General features: G+C 44.4%; 2 protein-coding genes across 2 annotated transcripts in view; one reads left to right on the forward strand and one right to left on the reverse strand.

Moving 5' to 3' along the window:
* Window positions 1–6,858, forward strand: part of LOC115122870 (isthmin-2-like) — a 29,163-nt gene extending 22,305 nt beyond the window's left edge. The window contains exon 5 of the mRNA XM_065026201.1: window positions 726–6,858. Within this exon, the coding sequence (XP_064882273.1) occupies window positions 726–1,243 (518 nt within the window). The 3' untranslated portion in view covers window positions 1,244–6,858. The remainder of the gene's footprint in view (window positions 1–725) is intronic.
* Window positions 6,859–12,235: 5,377 nt separating this feature from the next.
* LOC115122692 (serine palmitoyltransferase 2-like) overlaps window positions 12,236–19,676 on the reverse strand; it is a 49,047-nt gene continuing 41,606 nt past the window's right edge. The window contains exons 10-12 of the mRNA XM_065026102.1: window positions 17,566–17,701; window positions 17,172–17,301; window positions 12,236–15,640 (exon numbers count right to left, since the gene is read on the reverse strand). Of these exons, the coding sequence (XP_064882174.1) occupies window positions 15,488–15,640; window positions 17,172–17,301; window positions 17,566–17,701 (419 nt within the window). The 3' untranslated portion in view covers window positions 12,236–15,487. The remainder of the gene's footprint in view (window positions 15,641–17,171; window positions 17,302–17,565; window positions 17,702–19,676) is intronic.

A 19,676-nucleotide genomic window follows, 5' to 3' on the forward strand; every position in this document is an offset into this window, starting at 1 on the left:
CAGAGCAGAACAGAACAGAACAGAACAGAGCAGGACAGAACAGAACAGAACAGGACAGAGCAGAGCAGGGCAGGGCAGGGCAGAACAGAACAGAGCAGAACAGAACAGAGCAGGACAGAACAGAGCAGGACAGAACAGAGCAGGACAGAACAGAGCAGGACAGAGCAGGACAGAACAGGACAGAGCAGGACAGAACAGAGCAGGACAGAGCAGGGCAGAACAGAGCAGGACAGAACAGAGCAGGGCAGAACAGAGCAGGACAGAGCAGAGCAGGACAGAACAGAACAGGACAGAGCAGGGCAGAACAGAACAGGACAGAGCAGGGCAGAACAGAGCAGAACAGGACAGAACAGAGCAGGACAGAACAGAGCAGGGCAGAGCAGAACAGGACAGAGCAGAACAGGACAGAGCAGAACAGGACAGAGCAGAACAGGACAGAGCAGAACAGGACAGAGCAGAACAGGACAGAGCAGAGCAGAAGAACAGGACAGAGCAGAGCAGGGCAGAGCAGAACCGAGCAGGGCAGGGCAGAACAGAGCAGGACAGGACAGGACAGAACAGAGCAGGGCAGGGCAGAACAGAGCAGGACAGGACAGAACAGAGCAGGACAGAACAGAGCAGGACAGAACAGAGCAGGACAGAACAGAGCAGGACAGAACAGAGCAGAAATAACTATGTAGTTAGATGGTAATTGACACAATGGCCTCCCTCTGCTCTCCCTTTAGACGTGGACACCTGTGAGAAGTGGCTGAACTGTAAGAGCAACTTCCTCCAGAGATACCTCAACCAGGTCCTGTCAGAACTACCCAGCTGCCCCTGCACTTACCCCTCGGCCACCGCCGACACCGTGGTCAGCATCTTCGACAAGGGACACGACCGGACGTTCCGTTGGCGCGACGCCAGCGGCCCTAAAGAACGCCTGGACATCTACAAACCCTCGGCGAGGACTTGCATCCGCTCGGCCCTTTCCGGCGACGTCGCCACGCTCGCCGCCCAGCACTGTTGCTATGACAACCGCGACCATCTGATCACGCGGGGGAAGGGTGCGGGAACGCCCAACCTGATCAGCACAGAGTTCTCACCGGAGCTCCACTTCAAGGTGGACGTGCTGCCCTGGATCCTGTGTAAAGGGGACTGGAGCCACTTCCACGCGCTGCGACCGCCCAACAACGGCCTGGTCTGCCCGGAGAACCCCCACCAGGACGTGTTCATGAACGAGCTGGAGGAGGCCCGGGAGTACTGAGAACGCGAGCAGTTGCCAAAACTACATTACCCAGAATGTGCCAGAACAGTGGGGTTCAATCCTAACTTGAGAAAAGAAAGCAGGGATGTGTTGCATTGCATTAAAGTCAATAGGAAGTTTGGGGATTGTGAAGTTGAAGGTACAAGTTAATCTCAAGTTAGGAGTTGGCACATTAAACATCATGCGACCAGGCCCAACAGAAAATAATTGAACTTAATTGAACTGAACAAAAAAAAAGAGATGCAGTCCTGCCGATGTGTTTCGCATCCAGTAAGATTCCCAGCTCTCTCGATGTCTGTCCATACTCCTGTGTGCATGTAAGCATGACGTTGTCATCTAGCCTGTTGGTGTTGTAGGAGCTCTGTCTGTGTGACTGACCATCAGTGTTGGGGGTAACGCGTTACAAAAGTAACATGTTATATAATCAGATTACGTTTATCAATAATGGAGTAAAGTAACGCGGTACTTTTTCAAATTGGGTAATACATTACAAGACCAAAAGTATGTGGACACCTGCTCATCGAACATCTCACTTCAAAATCATGGCCAATAATATGGAATTGGTCCCCCCTTTGCTGCTATAACAGCCTCTACTCTTCTGGGAAGTCTTTCCACTAGATGTTGGAACATTGCTGCGTGGACTTGCTTCCATTCAGTCACAAGAGCGTTAGTGAGGTCGGAAGCTGATGTTGGGCGATTTGGCCTGGCTCGCAGTTGGTGTTCCAATTCATCCCAAAGGTGTTCAATGGGGTTGACGTCAGGGCTCTGTGCAGGCCAGTCAAGTTCTTCCAAACCGATCTCAACAAACTATTTCTGTATGAACCTCATTTTGTGCATGGGGGCATTGTCATGCTGAAACGGGAAAGGGCCTTCCCCAGAATTGGGCCTTAGACAGAATCGTCTAGAATGTCATTGTATGCTGTAGCGTTAAGATTTCAAATCAAATCAAATGTATTTATAAAGCCCTTCTTACATCAGCTGATAAACCCCAAACAGCAAGCAATGCAGGTGTAGAAGCATGGTGGCTAGGAAAAATTCCCTAGAAAGGCCAGAACCTAGGAAGAAACCTAGAGACGAACCAGGCTATGAGGGGTGGCCAGTCCTCTTCTGGCTGTGCCGGGTGGAGATTGTAACAGAACATGGCCAAGATGTTCAAAAGTTCATAGATGACCAGCAGGGTCAAATAATAATAATCACAGTGGTTGTCAAGGGTGCAACAGGTCAGCACCTCAGGAATAAATGTCAGTTGGCTTTTCATAGCCGATCATTCAGAGTATCTCTACCACTCCTGCTGTCTCTAGAGAGTTGAAAACAGCAGGTCTGGGACAGGTGGCACGTCCGGTGAACAGGTCAAGGTTCCATAGCCACAGGCAGAACAGTTGAATCTGGAGCAGCAGCACGGCCAGGTGGACTGGGGACAGCAAGGAGTCATCAGGCCAGGTAGTCCTGAGGCATGGTTCTAGGGCTCAGGTCCTCTGAGAAAGAAAGAATTAGAGAGAGCATACTTAAATTCACACAGGACACCGAATAAGACAGGAGAAATACTCCAGATGTAACAGACTGACCCTAGCCCCCCGACACATAACTCCTGCAGCATAAATACTGGAGGCTGAGACAGGAGGGGTCAGGAGACACTGTGGCCCCATCCGAGGACACCCCCGGACAGGGCCAAACAGGAAGGATATAACCCCACCCACTTTGCCAAAGCACATCCACCACACCACTAGAGGGATATCTTCAACCACCAACTTACCATCCTGAGACAAGGCCGAGTATAGCCTACAAAGATCTCCGCCACGGCACAACCCAAGGGGGAGGGGGGTGGGCGCCAACCTTGGACAGGAACATCACATCAGTGACTCAACCCACTCAAGTGACGCACCCCTCCTAGGGACGGCATGGAAGAGCACCAGTAAGCCCTGTAATGGGGTTAGAGGCAGAGAATCTCAGTGGAGAGAGGGGAACCGGCCAGGCAGAGACAGCAAGGGCGTTTCGTTGCTCCAGTGCCTTTCCGTTCACCTTCACACTCCTGGGCCAGACTACACTCAATAATAGGACCTACTGAAGAGATGAGTCTTCAATAAAGACTTAAAGGTTGAGACTGAGTCTGCGTCTCTCACATGGGTAGGCAGACCATTCCATAAAAATGGAGCTCTATAGGAGAAAGCCCTGCCTCCAGCTGTTTGCTTAGAAATTCTAGGGACAATTAGGAGGCCTGCGTCTTGTGATCATAGCGTACGTATGTACGGCAGGACCAAATCAGAAAGATAGGTAGGAGCCCATGTAATGCTTTGTAGGTTAGCAGTTAAACCTTGAAATCAGCGCTTGCCTTGACAGGAAGCCAGTGTAGGGAGGCTAGCACTGGAGTAATATGATCAAATTGTTTGGTTCTAGTCAGGATTCTAGCAGCCGTGTTTAGCACTAACAGAAGTTTATTTAGTGCTTTATCCGGGTAGCCGGAAAGTAGAGCATTGCAGTAGTCTAATCTAGAATGCACCAATTTGTAAGTTGCTCTGGATAAGAGCGTCTGCTAAATGACTTAAATGTAAATGTAAATGTAGAAGTGACAAAATTATACATTTTTCTGCATCATTGTTGGACAGAAAGTTTCTGATTTTTGCAATGTTACGTAGATGGAAAAAAGCTGTCCTTGAAATGGTCTTGATATGTTCATCAAAAGAGAGATCAGGGTCCAGAGTAACGCCTATTTCCCTTCACTGGAACTAAGGGGCCTAGCCTGAACCATGAAAAACAGCCACAGACCATTATTCCTCCTTCACCAAACTTTACAGTCGGCACTATACATTGGGGCAGTCTGTCAGACTGCCAGATGGTGAACCGTGATTCAATACTCCAGAGAACGTGTTTCCAATGCTCCAGAGTTCAATGGCAGCGAGCTTTACACCCCTCCAACCCACGCTTGGCCTTGTGCATTGTGATTTTAGGCTTGTGTGCGTGCGGCTGCTCGGCCATGGAAACCCATTTCATTTGCTCCTAGACGTTTCCACTTCACAATAACAGCACTTACAGTTGACCGGGGCAGCTCTAGCAGGACATGGGGGCAGCTCTAGCAGGACATGGGGGCAGCTCTAGCAGGGAAGAAATTTGATGAACTGACTTGTTGGAAAGGTGGCATCCTTTGATGGTCCCACGTTGAAAGTCACTGAGCTCTTCAGTAACGCCATTCTACTGCCAATGTTTGTCTATGGAGATTTTAGACACCTGTCAGTAAGTGCTGCAATAGCCAAATCCATTCATTTGAAGGGGTGTCCACATACTTCTGTAACTATAGTGTATTATTACATTTACTTTGTCAAACATGCGTTACTTTCAGAATCACATCTCTACCGGCCACGTGTTTCCATGATCTGATCTCGAGTCGTTTCCTCGTTTAGTTGTCGAGCAGCGGAGAAGCCTGTTTTGTCAAAATGTCATGACAGCTGCTGTCCATAGAAACGCCCTTAGAGGGCTGTTTTCCCGTCTACTGGCAGGTGTGTCCTCTATACATCATTATGGGTCCGCCTACTTGCGCTCTATAACCATAACTGGCGGCTCGAGAGAAAGATGTTCAATGAAATGATAGAGAAGTTTGTAGAGACATTTGGCTGACAGTCTACATGGCTAATTAAGTAGCCCATATGATAGCACTGCACCTTTAGACTAGCTTTAGACTAAAGCAGCTCCAACCTGAGTTAGTAAGTAGCTTATCTTTGGTAGCGTGAGCAGCTCGCCTTTCTCCCTCCGAAAGATTTTTTAAATGAAGTAATATTGAAACGAACGTGTTACTTTTGTTAAAAATGTAACTAGTAATAAAACCTTTTCGAGTAACAAATCCCAACACTGCTGAACAGAGCAACATAACTATGGTTAACATACTTCCTTATATGATTTTGCTATGTGAGATGTTTGATACTGTGGTAAGTCTTATTTTGAAGAGGGGAATGGTGAGACGGAACATGTCTGGGCCAATTGAAAAGTCTTAACGATGCTGCTAAGAGAATATACTTCAGATGTGATAGGGACTGGAGAGGAATCTACATATGGTTGCACTAACGTGCATGAATTTCAGCGATTCTTCTTTCAAATATATATTTATGGCTGAGAGAATTGGGTCTAAAGATCTTGACAAACAAGAACAACAACCTCCAGCAATTCATGGTAATTCATGATAACATGCTAAACAGATGTTCTTCCAAGGTGGCGTGATCTGGTCTGGACTGAATTTATGATCCACAGTCTCAACAATGACAGCTTGATAACCTTCAATCATGGATGTTTCTAGTTTTCTCAGGGGAACTCAAGTTGTTCGAGAATATAGTCCATTTTGACATGTACCTCAACAGTGGAGAAGTATCGGGACCCAGTGGTTCAGAATGCTCATTCACATACATGGTACATGTTAGGGAAATGGAAACTGCAGAGGAAAATGGATAGTGGATAAAAACACTTAAAATTACGAAATGATCCTTTTTGTGCGTTATTTGGCATGTAGTCTTTAATGTAGTCTTTCAATGAATGTAATTACATTTAAATAGCTTTTTGCGTTGCTGTGTTGTATTGGCAAAGGCTTCATTATAGAGGGAACACCTATAGTCTTAATGTTTACGCTCCAAACCTTTATCGGGAAATCTAGTTTTGGAATGACATGTACGAAGACCTTTTATTTAATGTATAAAAAACACAAACGATGGTGTGTAAGCATATATACCCATGTTTATATATTATAATTGTGAAGGGATGACTTGGCAGAAATGCTGCATTATTCATTTGTATCATGTGAGTTTCTGTTTAAAAGCATGTTCGATCTTTTGTGATTTCCTAAACTAGTGTTACTACCGCATTGTACAGTATTTATTGTCCGTTTTTTTAAAGTCTGCTCCAACTTTGACTCTTCTAAAACCCACATGGGGCACTATTACGGACTAAGGTTGCAAAAAAAATCGTACAACTTTCCCAGGTTTCTCTGAAATGCTGACAATTTCTGGAATCAGAAATGCTGCGAGAGGAATCATCCAACCGGGATTTCTGTAGAAAAAAAAAGACGTTGGTTAAGTTTCAGGAATGTTGCAACTCTACTACGGACAGACACTGGCGCCACGGTGACGTCGCATGACAGGACCACTCCCAACAGTGACTATATCAAGTGTCTGTATATACTTTGATATTTTTATTGTATTTCAGTGAAACTGTGTCGTGACAAATACAACGATGAATATAAAGACATTTTCTGGCTCGTTTGAAAGGGTCCTTATGTAACGGATGTGAAACGGCTAGCTAGTTAGCGGTGTTGCGCGCTAAATAGCGTTTCAATCGGTGACATACTTGCTCTGAGACCTTGAAGTAGTGGTTCCCCTTGCTCTGCAAGGGCTTTTGTGGAGCGATGGGTAACAATGCTTCGTGGGTGACTGTTGTTGTGTGCAGAGGGTCCCTGGTTTGCGCCCGGGTATGGGCGAGGGGACGGTCTAAAGCAGGGGTCCCCAAACTTTTTCCTGTGAGGGCCACACAACTTTTCCCTTCTCTGATGGGGGGCCGGTGTCAGTTTGTAACAGAAAAAGTGTGACGATCGTAGGGGAGCTTAAAAAATGTATTGTTTTCCAGAAAGCCACACATAACCAAATAACCCTTTCCAGGTTCTTTACAGAAAAAAAGTCAGGAAACAAATAATAACACTATTAATGAAATAAATAATAACTAAATAACCCTCTCTGAGTTCTTCACAGAAAAAACAGGAAATAAATAATAACTAAATAACTCTCTCTGGGTTCTTCATAGAAAAAAAAGCCATGGAACATTAACTTTCTGTCGTGCCATGCACAATCTTAACAGATAAAAGTTCAGCTCAGTTGTCAGAGCAGAATCTCTCTGACACATATGAGCAGTCTCTTAAAGTTCTTGTGTTCCTTCCTTATAATCCTTTTGTAGGTTCCAGTAGGCTTGTAGACACCGCTGTTTGCAGCTCTCTCTCATCAACTTCCCTGTGAAAACCACAAAAGAAGCAGGTTGAGAAACTGAACTAAGTGATACAGCACCTACACAGCACAATACATTTCACTACCAGTATGGTTGTAAAGATGGATTTTATCCCAGTAGATTTTATTATGATTATATTTGTTTATGCTCAGAATGATTCATTCAAGTCAGAAAAGTGAGCTTACCTATGTATGTTCATCAGTGTGAACTGTGGGCCTGCATCTGGCTGGTGAGAAGTTGAATATCAGGTTCCATTCTAGTTACAGCCAGTCTCAAGCACTGATGCAAATGTTCATCTGTCAATCTTGATCTCATCGGGGTTTTCAGCAGTTTCATGCGAGAAAAGGTTTTCTCGCAGATATACGTGCTGCCAAAAACTGTGGACATTTTCATTGCGTGTTTTTTTATGTTTGGATATGTGTCGTTTGGGAGGGCGGCATAGAAGTCAATGAGACTGTTGGGCTTGAATGCGTCTTTCAGAACATCACAGTTCTGTAACTCAGCCAACTCAAACTGATATGAAGGCTGGGAATAAAAATGAGCAGTTGCGCTGTGTCTTGCACGTCCGTGCTCTCATCCAGTGCTAATGAAAAAAAGTCAAATTCTTTCGTCTTCTGCTGCAGCTGGGCATATACATTACTCCCGATTTCTTCAACGCGTCTGGTGATTGTACTCGCCGACAGACTTACGGCATTAAATGCATCTTTCTTCTCGGGACACACCTCCTCCGCGACAGCATCCATACATTTCTTAACAAACTCTCCGTCAGTGAAAGGCTTACCGCTTCTTGCTATCAGTTTAGCAACCCGAAAGCTGGCCCGAACGGATGCCTGGTTCAGCTGAGCTTGGCGTACAAATGTATTCTGCTGAGATAGTAGTCCACTTTTTAGCTTTGAGAGTTTGTCTGCTCGTATTTGGCCTTGCAAGCTATCGTACTTGTCTTTGTGACGGGATTCATAGTGTCGGCGAAGATTGTATTCTTTGAATACCGCCACCGTCTCTTGACAGATGAGACAAACAGCCTTTTCTTTGCATTGAACAAAAAAAAAAAGTTTGTCCACTGCAGGTTAAACACCCTGCATTCTGAATCAATTTTTCTCTTACCTAACCTTTTCGCCATTATTCCGTTCTCTCTTTGACAGGGCCGGGCCTAGGATTTTTTTTCTGGAGGCCAAATAGGAAAAAAAATCGATAGCGTCTCTGGTATTGTTCAGAGGGCCGGGCCAAATGTGCTGACGAGCCGTATCCGGCCCGCGGGCCGTAGTTTGGTGACCACTTATACTGTTACACTTATTCAGTCCAGTTTACACACATTGATGTCAAATCAACAGAACAGAATACAGCGGGTGTAAAGGTACTGTGACATTCTGACTTGTAGCTCTTCTTGAAAGTTCAGAACAAAATGTAAAAGTAGCAAAATGATTAATGCCCAATGTTCTGTTTCTCTGTGTGGCTGACTTCCCTCAACTCCCACTAGGCCTCTACTAATGCCCAATGTTCTGTTTCTCTGTGTGTCTGACTTCCCTCAACTCCCACTAGGCCTCTATTAATGCCCAATGTTCTGTTTCTCTGTGTGGCTGACTTCCCTCAACTCCCACTAGGCCTCTATTAATGCCCAATGTTCTGTTTCTCTGTGTGGCTGACTTCCCTCAACTCCCACTAGGCCTCTATTAATGCCCAATGTTCTGTTTCTCTGTGTGGCTGACTTCCCTCAACTCCCACTAGGCCTCTATTAATGCCCAATGTTCTGTTTCTCTGTGTGGCTGACTTCCTCAACTCCCACTAGGCCTCTATTAATGCCCAATGTTCTGTTTCTCTGTGTGGCTGACTTCCCTCAACTCCCACTAGGCCTCTATTAATGCCCAATGTTCTGTTTCTCTGTGTGGCTGACTTCCCTCAACTCCCACTAGGCCTCTATTAATGCCCAATGTTCTGTTTCTCTGTGTGGCTGACTTCCCTCAACTCCCACTAGGCCTCTATTAATGCCCAATGTTCTGTTTCTCTGTGTGGCTGACTTCCCTCAACTCCCACTAGGCCTCTATTAATGCCCAATGTTCTGTTTCTCTGTGTGGCTGACTTCCCTCAACTCCCACTAGGCCTCTACTCATCCACTACATTACAAAAACACATTAGCGAACTTTGACAGGCCTGCGTTTTTACTCAGAGTAGCATCATTACCAAATGTAATGTTTTCACAAGAGCCTGATCAGTGAAGGGCGCCCTCAGTATCTCTCTCAGGGTTCCAGCTAGACAGCCAAGGAGAGAAGCAGACTTTGTTTTTCCATTTGATGTACCTTAACCAGGACCATCCAGGCCCGCTGACTGATCTTACAAAGCTGAACCCATAGAGATTGAATGATCCCCAGCCTTAGCACATGTAGAGCTGCAATCTGCTTTCAATTGGAGACAAAACAGACAAACTTCCTCCATATTAGAACCGGCAGAATGTTTTTATGACGTGTTTATTACCCAGAGCTCCTCTATCTCCAGTGTTGGATACAAACAAAGGGATTGGATCAAAGAGGAACTGGTCTGTCGGTGTTGATTTTGTTAGGAAGAGGGGAGGATTGGAAAATGATGGAGTAGAACATTGAGATGAGATCTACACTGGAGACAAGGTTTCTTTGAAAATAAAAGTTCATTCTGGGACACATTAGAAGCTTCAGATGTGTATTAGTCAAGCTTATGAACTTCATTGACCAGTTCAATTTGACAGTGTGTTTCTCAAGTATAGAACCACTGATGTGTGTCCCTCAAAAGGTAGTCGTAATTTGTGACGTCATCACTATGTGGATTAATAGGAATCAGGATTTAACTTTCCACCCTGATTCAATCACACATGGATATGTCTAATTTTACTATAATTTTACTCGTGTGTTCAAACTGCTTACATTATTAGATTATCTTAAACACCATGGATCAACAGGATTCGGATGTTGACTCCATTTTCTTCATCAACGGTGTTCTACAGATGACATCAATTTGTTTTTACAGTTCAACACAGATTTGGAGAACCCGGCAGAACTAACACTTCTTAGACCGATACATTCTTACTATAGAATCACAGGGACTCAGCTCTCTGTCTTAATTAAGGGCATTATCAACTGGCAGGGATGCACACGGTGAACCTATAACCATGATAGGGTTGTGGAAGCAAGATGCTACAGGTTGGGAAGGAAACATCACATCTCCATTGATTCACAGACAGCATCAAGGCCATCAATCTGTTTTCAGGGTTGTTCTACTGCATAATCATGTCTGTCCATATACCCTCACAGGCAGTGGTGTAAAGTACTTAAGCAAAAATACTTTAAAGTACTATTTAGTAGTATCTGTACTTTATCATTTATATTTTTAACTGTTTATGACCTGTACTTCACTACATTCCTAAAGGAAATAATGTACTTTTTAGATAGAAACTGTCTCTGAGCCTGTCGGTATCAGACCTCATGCTCCGATACCATCTGCCCGATGGTTAAGGTAGAGAACAGCTCGTGGCCAGGGTGTATGGGGTCCTTGATGATACTGCGTGCCTTCCTAAGGCACCGTTTCCAGTGATGTCCTGGATTTGGGGGGGGGGGCACGGTACCAGTGATGTCCTGGATGGGGTGGTGCAGCGGTAGTATTTGGAGAGGACCAGAGGTGGCATGCCGAGTAGAGATGCTGTTGTACCCTCTCGACAAGACGTGATGATGTTGTCGGTGCAGAACTAGGGTCAGAACTTAACTTGTGACGCTCTATTGATGTGGATCGGGGCACGTCTCCCCCTGCTTTCTTCGTTTGACATTGAGGGAGAGGTTGTTGTCATGACACCACTATGACAGTTCACTTACCTTCTCCCTATAGGCTGACTCATCATTGTTGGTTATCAGGCCTACAACCGTGGTGTCGTCACCAACCCTGTATTAAAGAGTCCATGTTGTTGTTGCCAATCCTCACAGCCTGTGGTCTGCCCTTCAGGAAGTCCAGGATCCCGTTACAGAGGGTGGTATCCAGACCCAGGGCTCTGAGCTTGGTGACGAGCTTGGAGGGAACAATAGTGTTGAATGCTGAACTGTAGTCAATGAACAGCAATCTCAAATAGGTGTTCCTCTTGTCCAGATGTGTTACGACCGTGTGATGGAAATGGCATCTTCCATGGTTCTGTTGGAGCGGTAGGCTAATTGGATTGGGTCTGAGAAGATAGCGGAGAATACGCCTGCAAGCTGGTCAGCACACACTCTGGGTGCCAGCGGCTTTGTGAGTATTCACTCTGAGCATTTTCCTCACATAAGCCTCGGATAGCGAAAGCACCTAGACGTCAAGAGCAGCGGGAGTCTTCCTGAATGGCTCAGTATTGTCTGCCTCGAAGCGAGCACAGAATGTGTTAAGTTTGGCTGGGAGGAAGGCTTCAGTGGGCACCACACAGCTGCATTTGTATTTTTTGGGTGTGATAGTCTGTAGTCCTTGCCACATGCGATGCATGTCTGAGCTGTCGAACAAGATAAAAACTAGATGAAAAGAGCCACCTACATTTCCCCACACGACAGCTTCTTGCATTGTTGCCATTCAGACTCGTAATAAAAGCTTGGCTTCTGGCCCCATCGAAGCAGGCGCATCTACAGTGAGTTGTACAGTTCTAAATTGACTACAAATGAGTTGTGTGTGGAATGCATCTAGACAGATCGTGACCACATTTGTTCTCAGAATAATAGGTAAATATCCACAGATGTTAAGACAGAACAGAGGGGGGGGGTGTATTTAAAAAATTAACAGCTCAAGGAAAGAACATAAAAGTGACTGGAGACATTTTTGGGACGGACTAACAATGTTAAATAGGATATGTTGAGTCATACAGGTAGGTGTTTTTTTTCCAATGAGAGATGCCTATATTTGCTTAACTCAACAATGAGAAGGATAGAACAAATCATTTGTTCTATCATTTTCATTAGACATACAGATGTTGGTGTTAGTCATAGTGATAGATACATTTCTCTATAGGTTAGTGTGTGTAACAAATAAAACGGAATAAATCAAGAGATGTCTTCTTTAAGATACAAACAGGTTGTAAGTCATTTAATGGTATTCATTCTGTAAAGACTTTCCGATAGATGACATTACACATCGTGCGTATGTATATAGACCTTTGCCAAAAGACAAAGCTAACCTAGAGCTTGATACAAACAAAGACAGATTTAATCTCAGCACCGTTTCCAACAGCACGGTTTAACACACACCATTGCTTCAAAAACCTCAAATGGTTTATCTTTCAACCCTGACTATCTCCAAACATTGAACTTGGCAAGGTAAAAGCCTACTGATAACATACAGGATTTATACAGCCGCGTACATAGTAGGTCAGTTCACAAATCTCTCCCATTGCTGGTTAAACAATGTCATTTTACATCAAAGAACTTTTTAATCTTTTCATTTTAAAAACACATTTACTTTAAAAAAAATGGGCCAGTGATTAATGACATATGAAGCTAAATGTTATTTGCTTTGTAGAAATGTAAAAAGCCTTCCTGAGATCATGTTGCTGGATATCAGCAATCACATCCTGTCTCAATAGAGATGGGAACAGGATACGGAGCAGGCATCCCAAATTGTGCCCCATTGCCTATATAGTGCACTACTTTTGACTAAGGCTGTGGTTAAAAGTAGTACACTATAGGAAAAAGGGTCCCGAATGGCACTAAGAGAGACTAACTACATGGACTCACCCAGCTTGAACTAAATACAATGCAGAATCAACAAGGTTTCAGTTTTACTGTTAAACAAGTTCTAGACACTTTAAAATGTCAAGAGATAGTTTAAAAGGAGCTTGTAGTGGTGGAATGATCACAGTGCTAGCCTCAGTTCTGTTCGATACATTTCTACACTCACACACCTCAACTACAAACCGGATATTTGACTTACCACAATATTACACTTGAAATGACCCATAGGTTGTCCCATTGAAAATCAAATATATAATTTACACAAAATAAAATAACAAATATACAAGCCAGCCAAAACAAAACCAGCTAATTCTGGAATGTCATATCAGATAAGAAGAATCACTGTGAGACAGTCGGCGGTAAAGACGCTTCCTTCAAACCAAGCAGTCGTTAGCCAGCCGTAAAGCCCGCCGTTAGCCAGCCGTAAAGCCCGCCGTTAGCCAGCCGTAAAGCCCGTCGTTAGCCAGCCGTTAGCCAGCCGTAAAGCCCGTCGTTAGCCAGCCGTAAAGCCCGTCGTTAGCCTGTCGTTAGCCAGCCGTAAAGCCCGCCGTTAGCCAGCCGTAAAGCCCGCCGTTAGCCAGCCGTAAAGCCCGCCGTTAGCCAGCCGTAAAGCCCGCCGTTAGCCTGTCGTTAGCCAGCCGTAAAGCCCGCCGTTAGCCAGCCGTAAAGCCCGCCGTTAGCCAGCCGTAAAGCCCGCCGTTAGCCAGCCGTAAAGCCCGTCATTTCAGTGAGGCTACATCATCTTTGCATTTCCAATGCCCATCAGTAGTACTAGCACTGAAGACATGTCAGAGATATTATATTAGAAACATCTTCCCCAAAACAAGGCAGAATGAAATACTATAGGGAATTTGCAATAAATAGAAAAACGTCATGTATTAAACCTATTTTGTGCATTATAATGCAATATACATAGCTCATAAGGCAGTATAATGCAATATACATAGCTCATAAGGCATTATGGATGCACTTATAATACCTTATAAAGAGGGTATCCATAGGAAGGGGTTTCCAAATAAGGACATATCTGTACATCAGAGAAGCACGGTTAGGATGCAGCATGGTCATACGTACAGATAGACAGTGTGGTTACATTACACCCAGCGTGTCATTGTTCAGGAAGAAGACATCAGCGCTGGGTTGTTTAATAATAGAATAAGCACTTAGGTTCAGATATACAGTTAGATATTCACATGACATGTGTCTTCAGTAACGGGCAGTTTCCCGCACACAGATGAAGGCAAGAATCTCCATTGAAATATATGCATTTTCTATTCCAGGAAGCCGATCCTAAGAAACACACAACACGACCTGGCTCTTATTTATCCTATAGCAGTATTAGAGAATCTTCATTCATGGATACGTTAAAGAGACTCTGTTCAAAATGTTTAAGACATATGAGTTCAAGTTATTCCAGCACAGGTGTAAAGAACACTAAATGTTAAAAGGCTGAAAAATATGATAGAAAATAAAACATTCACAACATGGTCGGCTCTTCAAAGGGACCCCCCCCCCCTACTATTCTAAATATTTCAACGGATCTTTTTGGAACAAAGTCGTGTTCATTAGGCACAAAATGGAACAAAACTAACTGAAACTGGGAGGGACTACCAGGGCTTGTCCAATAAGAAATGCTTGTTTTGGCAGAGACGTGCCCTAATGAACATGAGCCAGGTGTGATACGTAGATTACAGAGAGAGCTAGGACTACTCATGGAAAGCAGCTCTGTGATTGGTGACTAGCTACGATGTTAAGTCAAAGAAGATGTTCACATGTTAATTTACAGTATAAACAGTAGATAATGTACAATACATATATGTGGTTAGAGAAAGGACCCAATGACAATATTCAAGTATAAAACACTGATTAGAGTGGAAAGGTTTAAGTTAAATAAAATGTAAAAAATAAAAGGTTGACACTTGATGTACCCCATGTGATATGAAGGCCTATATTTAGTGCCCTACTAACGTAAGGAATGATATATATTATTTATTAACTTTGTCTGTTATATAACTCCTGCCAGTAACCAACCATTGGTGTAACCAAACAAGTGGTACTGTATATTTTAATATTAAAACCCATCTTAAAAGCTGAAAATACATTTAAGAAACGCAGCAGGAAGCCTATTGGTTTAAAGTGTTGGGTCTGTAAGCTAAAAGGTAGCTGGTTCGAATCCCTGAGCCGAATCAGTGAAAAAGCTGTCAATGTGCCGTTGAGCAAGGTGCTCCAGTAAGTGGCTCTGGATAAGAGTCTTCTAAATTACTACAATGTCAATGTAATCTTGTTATTATTGCATTGGAAGACCCCATAATGCACAAAGACATATTTAAGACTCAACATTAAGGTACAAACTCAAAAAAATGAAGTCACAATAAGTTAAGATGCATTAAGAAAACCCTCTGGGCACATGGTGACTGTTCAGACCTGGTGAAGTTTCACTTAGGTACAGATCTAGGATCAGCTTTCCATCCCCCAATCCTAACATTAACTATTAGTGGGGAAAAATTCTAAACTGACAAAAGATCAGCATCTAGAGGCAACTTGACCCTACACCAGTGTAGGCAATTTCAGTTAGTTACATGACAGAAGGCTTGACGTGGCTGGGCTCCTGGAGCAGACTCTCCTCAGAGGACCATGAACCCAGGGAGGAGGGGAGATGAGGACGTCTCTGGTGTCTAGAATACTTCAGCTGTAATATATCTCCTACCTCACTGATGGCCTCCAACGCCTGGGGAAGACAGGAGAGAAGATTAAACAACAAATGGAGAAATGAGAAGCTACTCAACATCAACAACAGTATGAGAGAGAGAGAGAGAGCTGGATGGATTCCATTTGGTCTCAGAAGCAGAATCCTCTACTGTGGAGAAATGAGAAGCTATACAACATCAAGATCAACAGCAGAATGTTGAGCATAAGAAGCAGGAGTATTTCCTGCTGACCCAGGAGATTGAGATGGGGGGGGTGGGGGTTTCTTACAGCATTGTGAGGGTTGCTGAACCCTGAAATTCACCTGATGAAACTGTTAGTGAAGATAAATGCGTAAGGGTGAACAAAGAATACACAACTAGAGCTAAAACTACACCACATACCTCAGGAGACGTTATCGGCCCTGCAATACCATCGGTCCGCAACCCCCTTGGAAACAATCTATCTTTCTCCACTTTCTTTGTTTCATACCTTCTCTGAACTTTGTAAAGAGAGGAAAAAAGTGTCTTCATACATTTCAACAAGTGAAGCGGACTATTAAAAACAGTGTTGACCCACTCATCAAAAAGATGGACTGTCCTTGGTCAGACAACACTCCTTAAATAAAAGTGTCTGAGCTCGCTGATCCACCATAGTAATGGCCTGTGCTGTCATCCTTCCAGGTCTCCCACCCACACCTGGGTTCAAACAATAGGTGTTCTCCCAAAACATGTTGTAGACGTGATTGAGCCTGCCTGGGTGTACCAGACGGGTGGGGTTGCTAATTATGGGACGATTGTTGGTTCCATTGCGCCAGGCAAACTCTATTGAGCCCAGTTTAAGTATTTGAAAGGAAAATATTTTCTGAACCCTCTCACCCTCTCTAATAAAGCACATATTGAAATGCCTTTCCGGTCTTCCACACCAGCAGCACATCAGCCATGAAAGTCAGAAGCCAGGCTTGACTGACTCAACACTGGGGAAGTGGCAGTCAGTCCCACTGCTTTGAAGAGATGTGGAGGGATTCTTTCAGCTATTAAAAGGGATGACGCTGTCTTCACCATACAATCTAACCACTGATATACAACGTATAGACAACATTCCCATCAATTGAACTGGACCCAATTCTAGGACCACAGAGACTTGAGGTGCATCTCAATACTCAAATGCAGTTTCTTCTCCTTCCATCCCATACTAACATCTCAGAGAGTTGAATAGAATATAACTAGTGATGAACACAAACCCTATTGAGTGAGAGAGACAAAATATCCTATTGAGTGAGAGAGACAAAATATCCTATTGAGAGAGAGAGAGACAAAATATCCTATTGAGTGAGAGAGACAAAATATCCTATTGAGTGAGAGAGAGACAAAATATCCTATTGAGTGAGAGAGAGACAAAATATCCTATTGAGTGAGAGAGACAAAATATCCTATTGAGTGAGAGAGACAAAATATCCTATTGAGTGAGAGAGACAAAATATCCCATTGAGTGAGAGAGACAAAATATCCTATTGAGTATGGGGGGGTGGGGGGGGGAGTCCTTTGACTCTAGTCCATGATTGGTTGTCTCACCGTGTCCAAAATATCTCTGGTGTGGGCAGCAGACACACAGAACCTGGCCCTGGACTCTATGATGGGCGTGGCCGGAAAGCCAACCACCACCGTCCCAATGTTCCTCTTCAACATCTCCCTACCGAACGCCCTGAGAGAAAACCAATCACAGAGCGGGGTTAGAGAACATGTGACCAATGTGTGAACAATCTGCTTATTCTGTGACTGACTGAGGAATGCCATGTTGATCGTGTCAGAGGAAAGTGAACAGAAACAATCTGATCACCGTGGTTATTTAGTCTAAAACTGTGTGAGTTGACCAAGATGTTACGCGACGGACTGATAAAACCTAGTCTGTCTTGGTGTTTTGTTTGTGTTCTGGTAAACATCTCTAACTAGCCATTACCAGACCTACCCGATCTTGGCGGGCATGTAGAGCATCATGGGTACAACAGGAGAGTCATCGTTGCCATAGATGATGAAGCCCATCTCTCTGAGTTTCCTCCTGAAATACGTAGTGTTCTCTGACAGCTGCCTCAGACGAACCACACCTGGAAACAAAATGAAAGCATTCCCTATTTAATCCATTAACCTGTAAACCCATTAGTAAAAACCTGTTAAACCATTAGTGATTACAACCATTAACCAGTAAAACAATTAAACAGGTAAACCACACCCTTTAAAGGACTATTGGTCACGCCCTCTATTCCAGACCCTCCCTTGTCACCTGATGGGTTTTAGTTTATTACTACTCCATTGTCAATCCCATGAGGAGCTGGCAAGAGAGCAGAACCAGGCTGGCACGCGGGCGACCTCTCTTAGGCCTTAGAGCCTAGTACCTGCCTGTTCACTAGGCCTGGGTAATGGGTGACTTCAGCTGCCATTTCATTTAGAGAGCAGAACCAGGCTGGCACGCGGGCGACCTCTCTTAGGCCTTAGAGCCTAGTACCTGCCTGTTCACTAGGCCTGGGTAATGGGTGACTTCAGCTGCCATTTCATTTAGAGAGCAGAACCAGGCTGGCACGCGGGCGACCTCTCTTAGGCCTTAGAGCCTAGTACCTGCCTGTTCACTAGGCCTGGGTAATGGGTGACTTCAGCTGCCATTTCATTTAGAGAGCAGAACCAGGCTGGCACGCGGGCGACCTCTCTTAGGCCTTAGAGCCTAGTACCTGCCTGTTCACTAGGCCTGGGTAATGGGTGACTTCAGCTGCCATTTCATTTAGAGAGCAGAACCAGGCTGGCACGCGGGCGACCTCTCTTAGGCCTTAGAGCCTAGTACCTGCCTGTTCACTAGGCCTGGGTAATGGGTGACTTCAGCTGCCATTTCATTTAGAGACAGAAACATACAGCTTCAAAAGGAACAACAATTCACACAGACGTATTTTATTCTTGATCCCAGGAATTCACAACCATTCTGCGAGAACTGAAGAGTGATATACACTGAAAAAAAGAGGGGGGTTTTCTCAGGAGGGATTGTTTTCCACTTGTTTCACATTCCTTTTAAATTGATGTCCTGACTGTTCCCCGTCCCATCCAGAGATTAAATATGTAATACTGTTCCCATCCAGAGATTAAATATGTAATACTGTTCCCCTTCCCATCCAGAGATTAAATATGTAATACTGTTCCCCTTCCCATCCAGAGATTAAATATGTAATACTGTTCCCCTTCCCATCCAGAGATTAAATATGTAATACTGTTCCCCGTCCCATCCAGAGATTAAATATGTAACTGTTCCCCGTCCCATCCAGAGATCAAATATGTAATACTGTTCCCCTTCCCATCCAGAGATTAAATATGTAATACTGTTCCCCGTCCCATCCAGAGATTAAATATGTAACTGTTCCCGTCCCATCCAGAGATTAAATATGTAATACTGTTCCCCGTCCCACCCAGAGATTAAATGTGTAACTGTTCCCCGTCCCATCCAGAGATTAAATATGTAATAAACTGTTCCCCTTCCCATCCAGAGATTAAATATGTAATAAACTGTTCCCCGTCCCATCCAGAGATTAAATATGTAATACTGTTCCCCGTCCCATCCAGAGATTAAATGTGTAACTGTTCCCCTTCCCATCCAGAGATTAAATATGTAATACTGTTCCACGTCCCATCCAGAGATTAAATATGTAATACTGTTCCCCGTCCCATCCAGAGATTAAATATGTATTTTAGTTTTCTTTCCTATGCAGACAATTGACTACAAACCAGAGAAAGTCATTCTGGTTGTGTAATGAGAGTATGATGGGTAACCTTGGCTGAGATGTGAAACCCAGTCACTCAACACTATGACCAAAACATTCAGCCTCACCACCTCGCCTAGCGGCCTAGCCTCACCACCTCGCCTAGCGACCTAGCCTCACCACCTCGCCTAGCGACCTAGCCTCACCACCTCGCCTAGCGACCTAGCCTCACCACCTCGCCTAGCGACCTAGCCTCACCACCTCGCCTAGCGACCTAGCCTCACCACCTCGCCTAGCGACCTAGCCTCACCACCTCGCCTAGCGACCTAGCCTCACCACCTCG

The sequence above is a fragment of the Oncorhynchus nerka genome, linkage group LG13, assembly GCF_034236695.1.
Source record: "Oncorhynchus nerka isolate Pitt River linkage group LG13, Oner_Uvic_2.0, whole genome shotgun sequence".
In the NCBI taxonomy this organism is placed as follows: Eukaryota; Metazoa; Chordata; class Actinopteri; order Salmoniformes; family Salmonidae; genus Oncorhynchus; species Oncorhynchus nerka.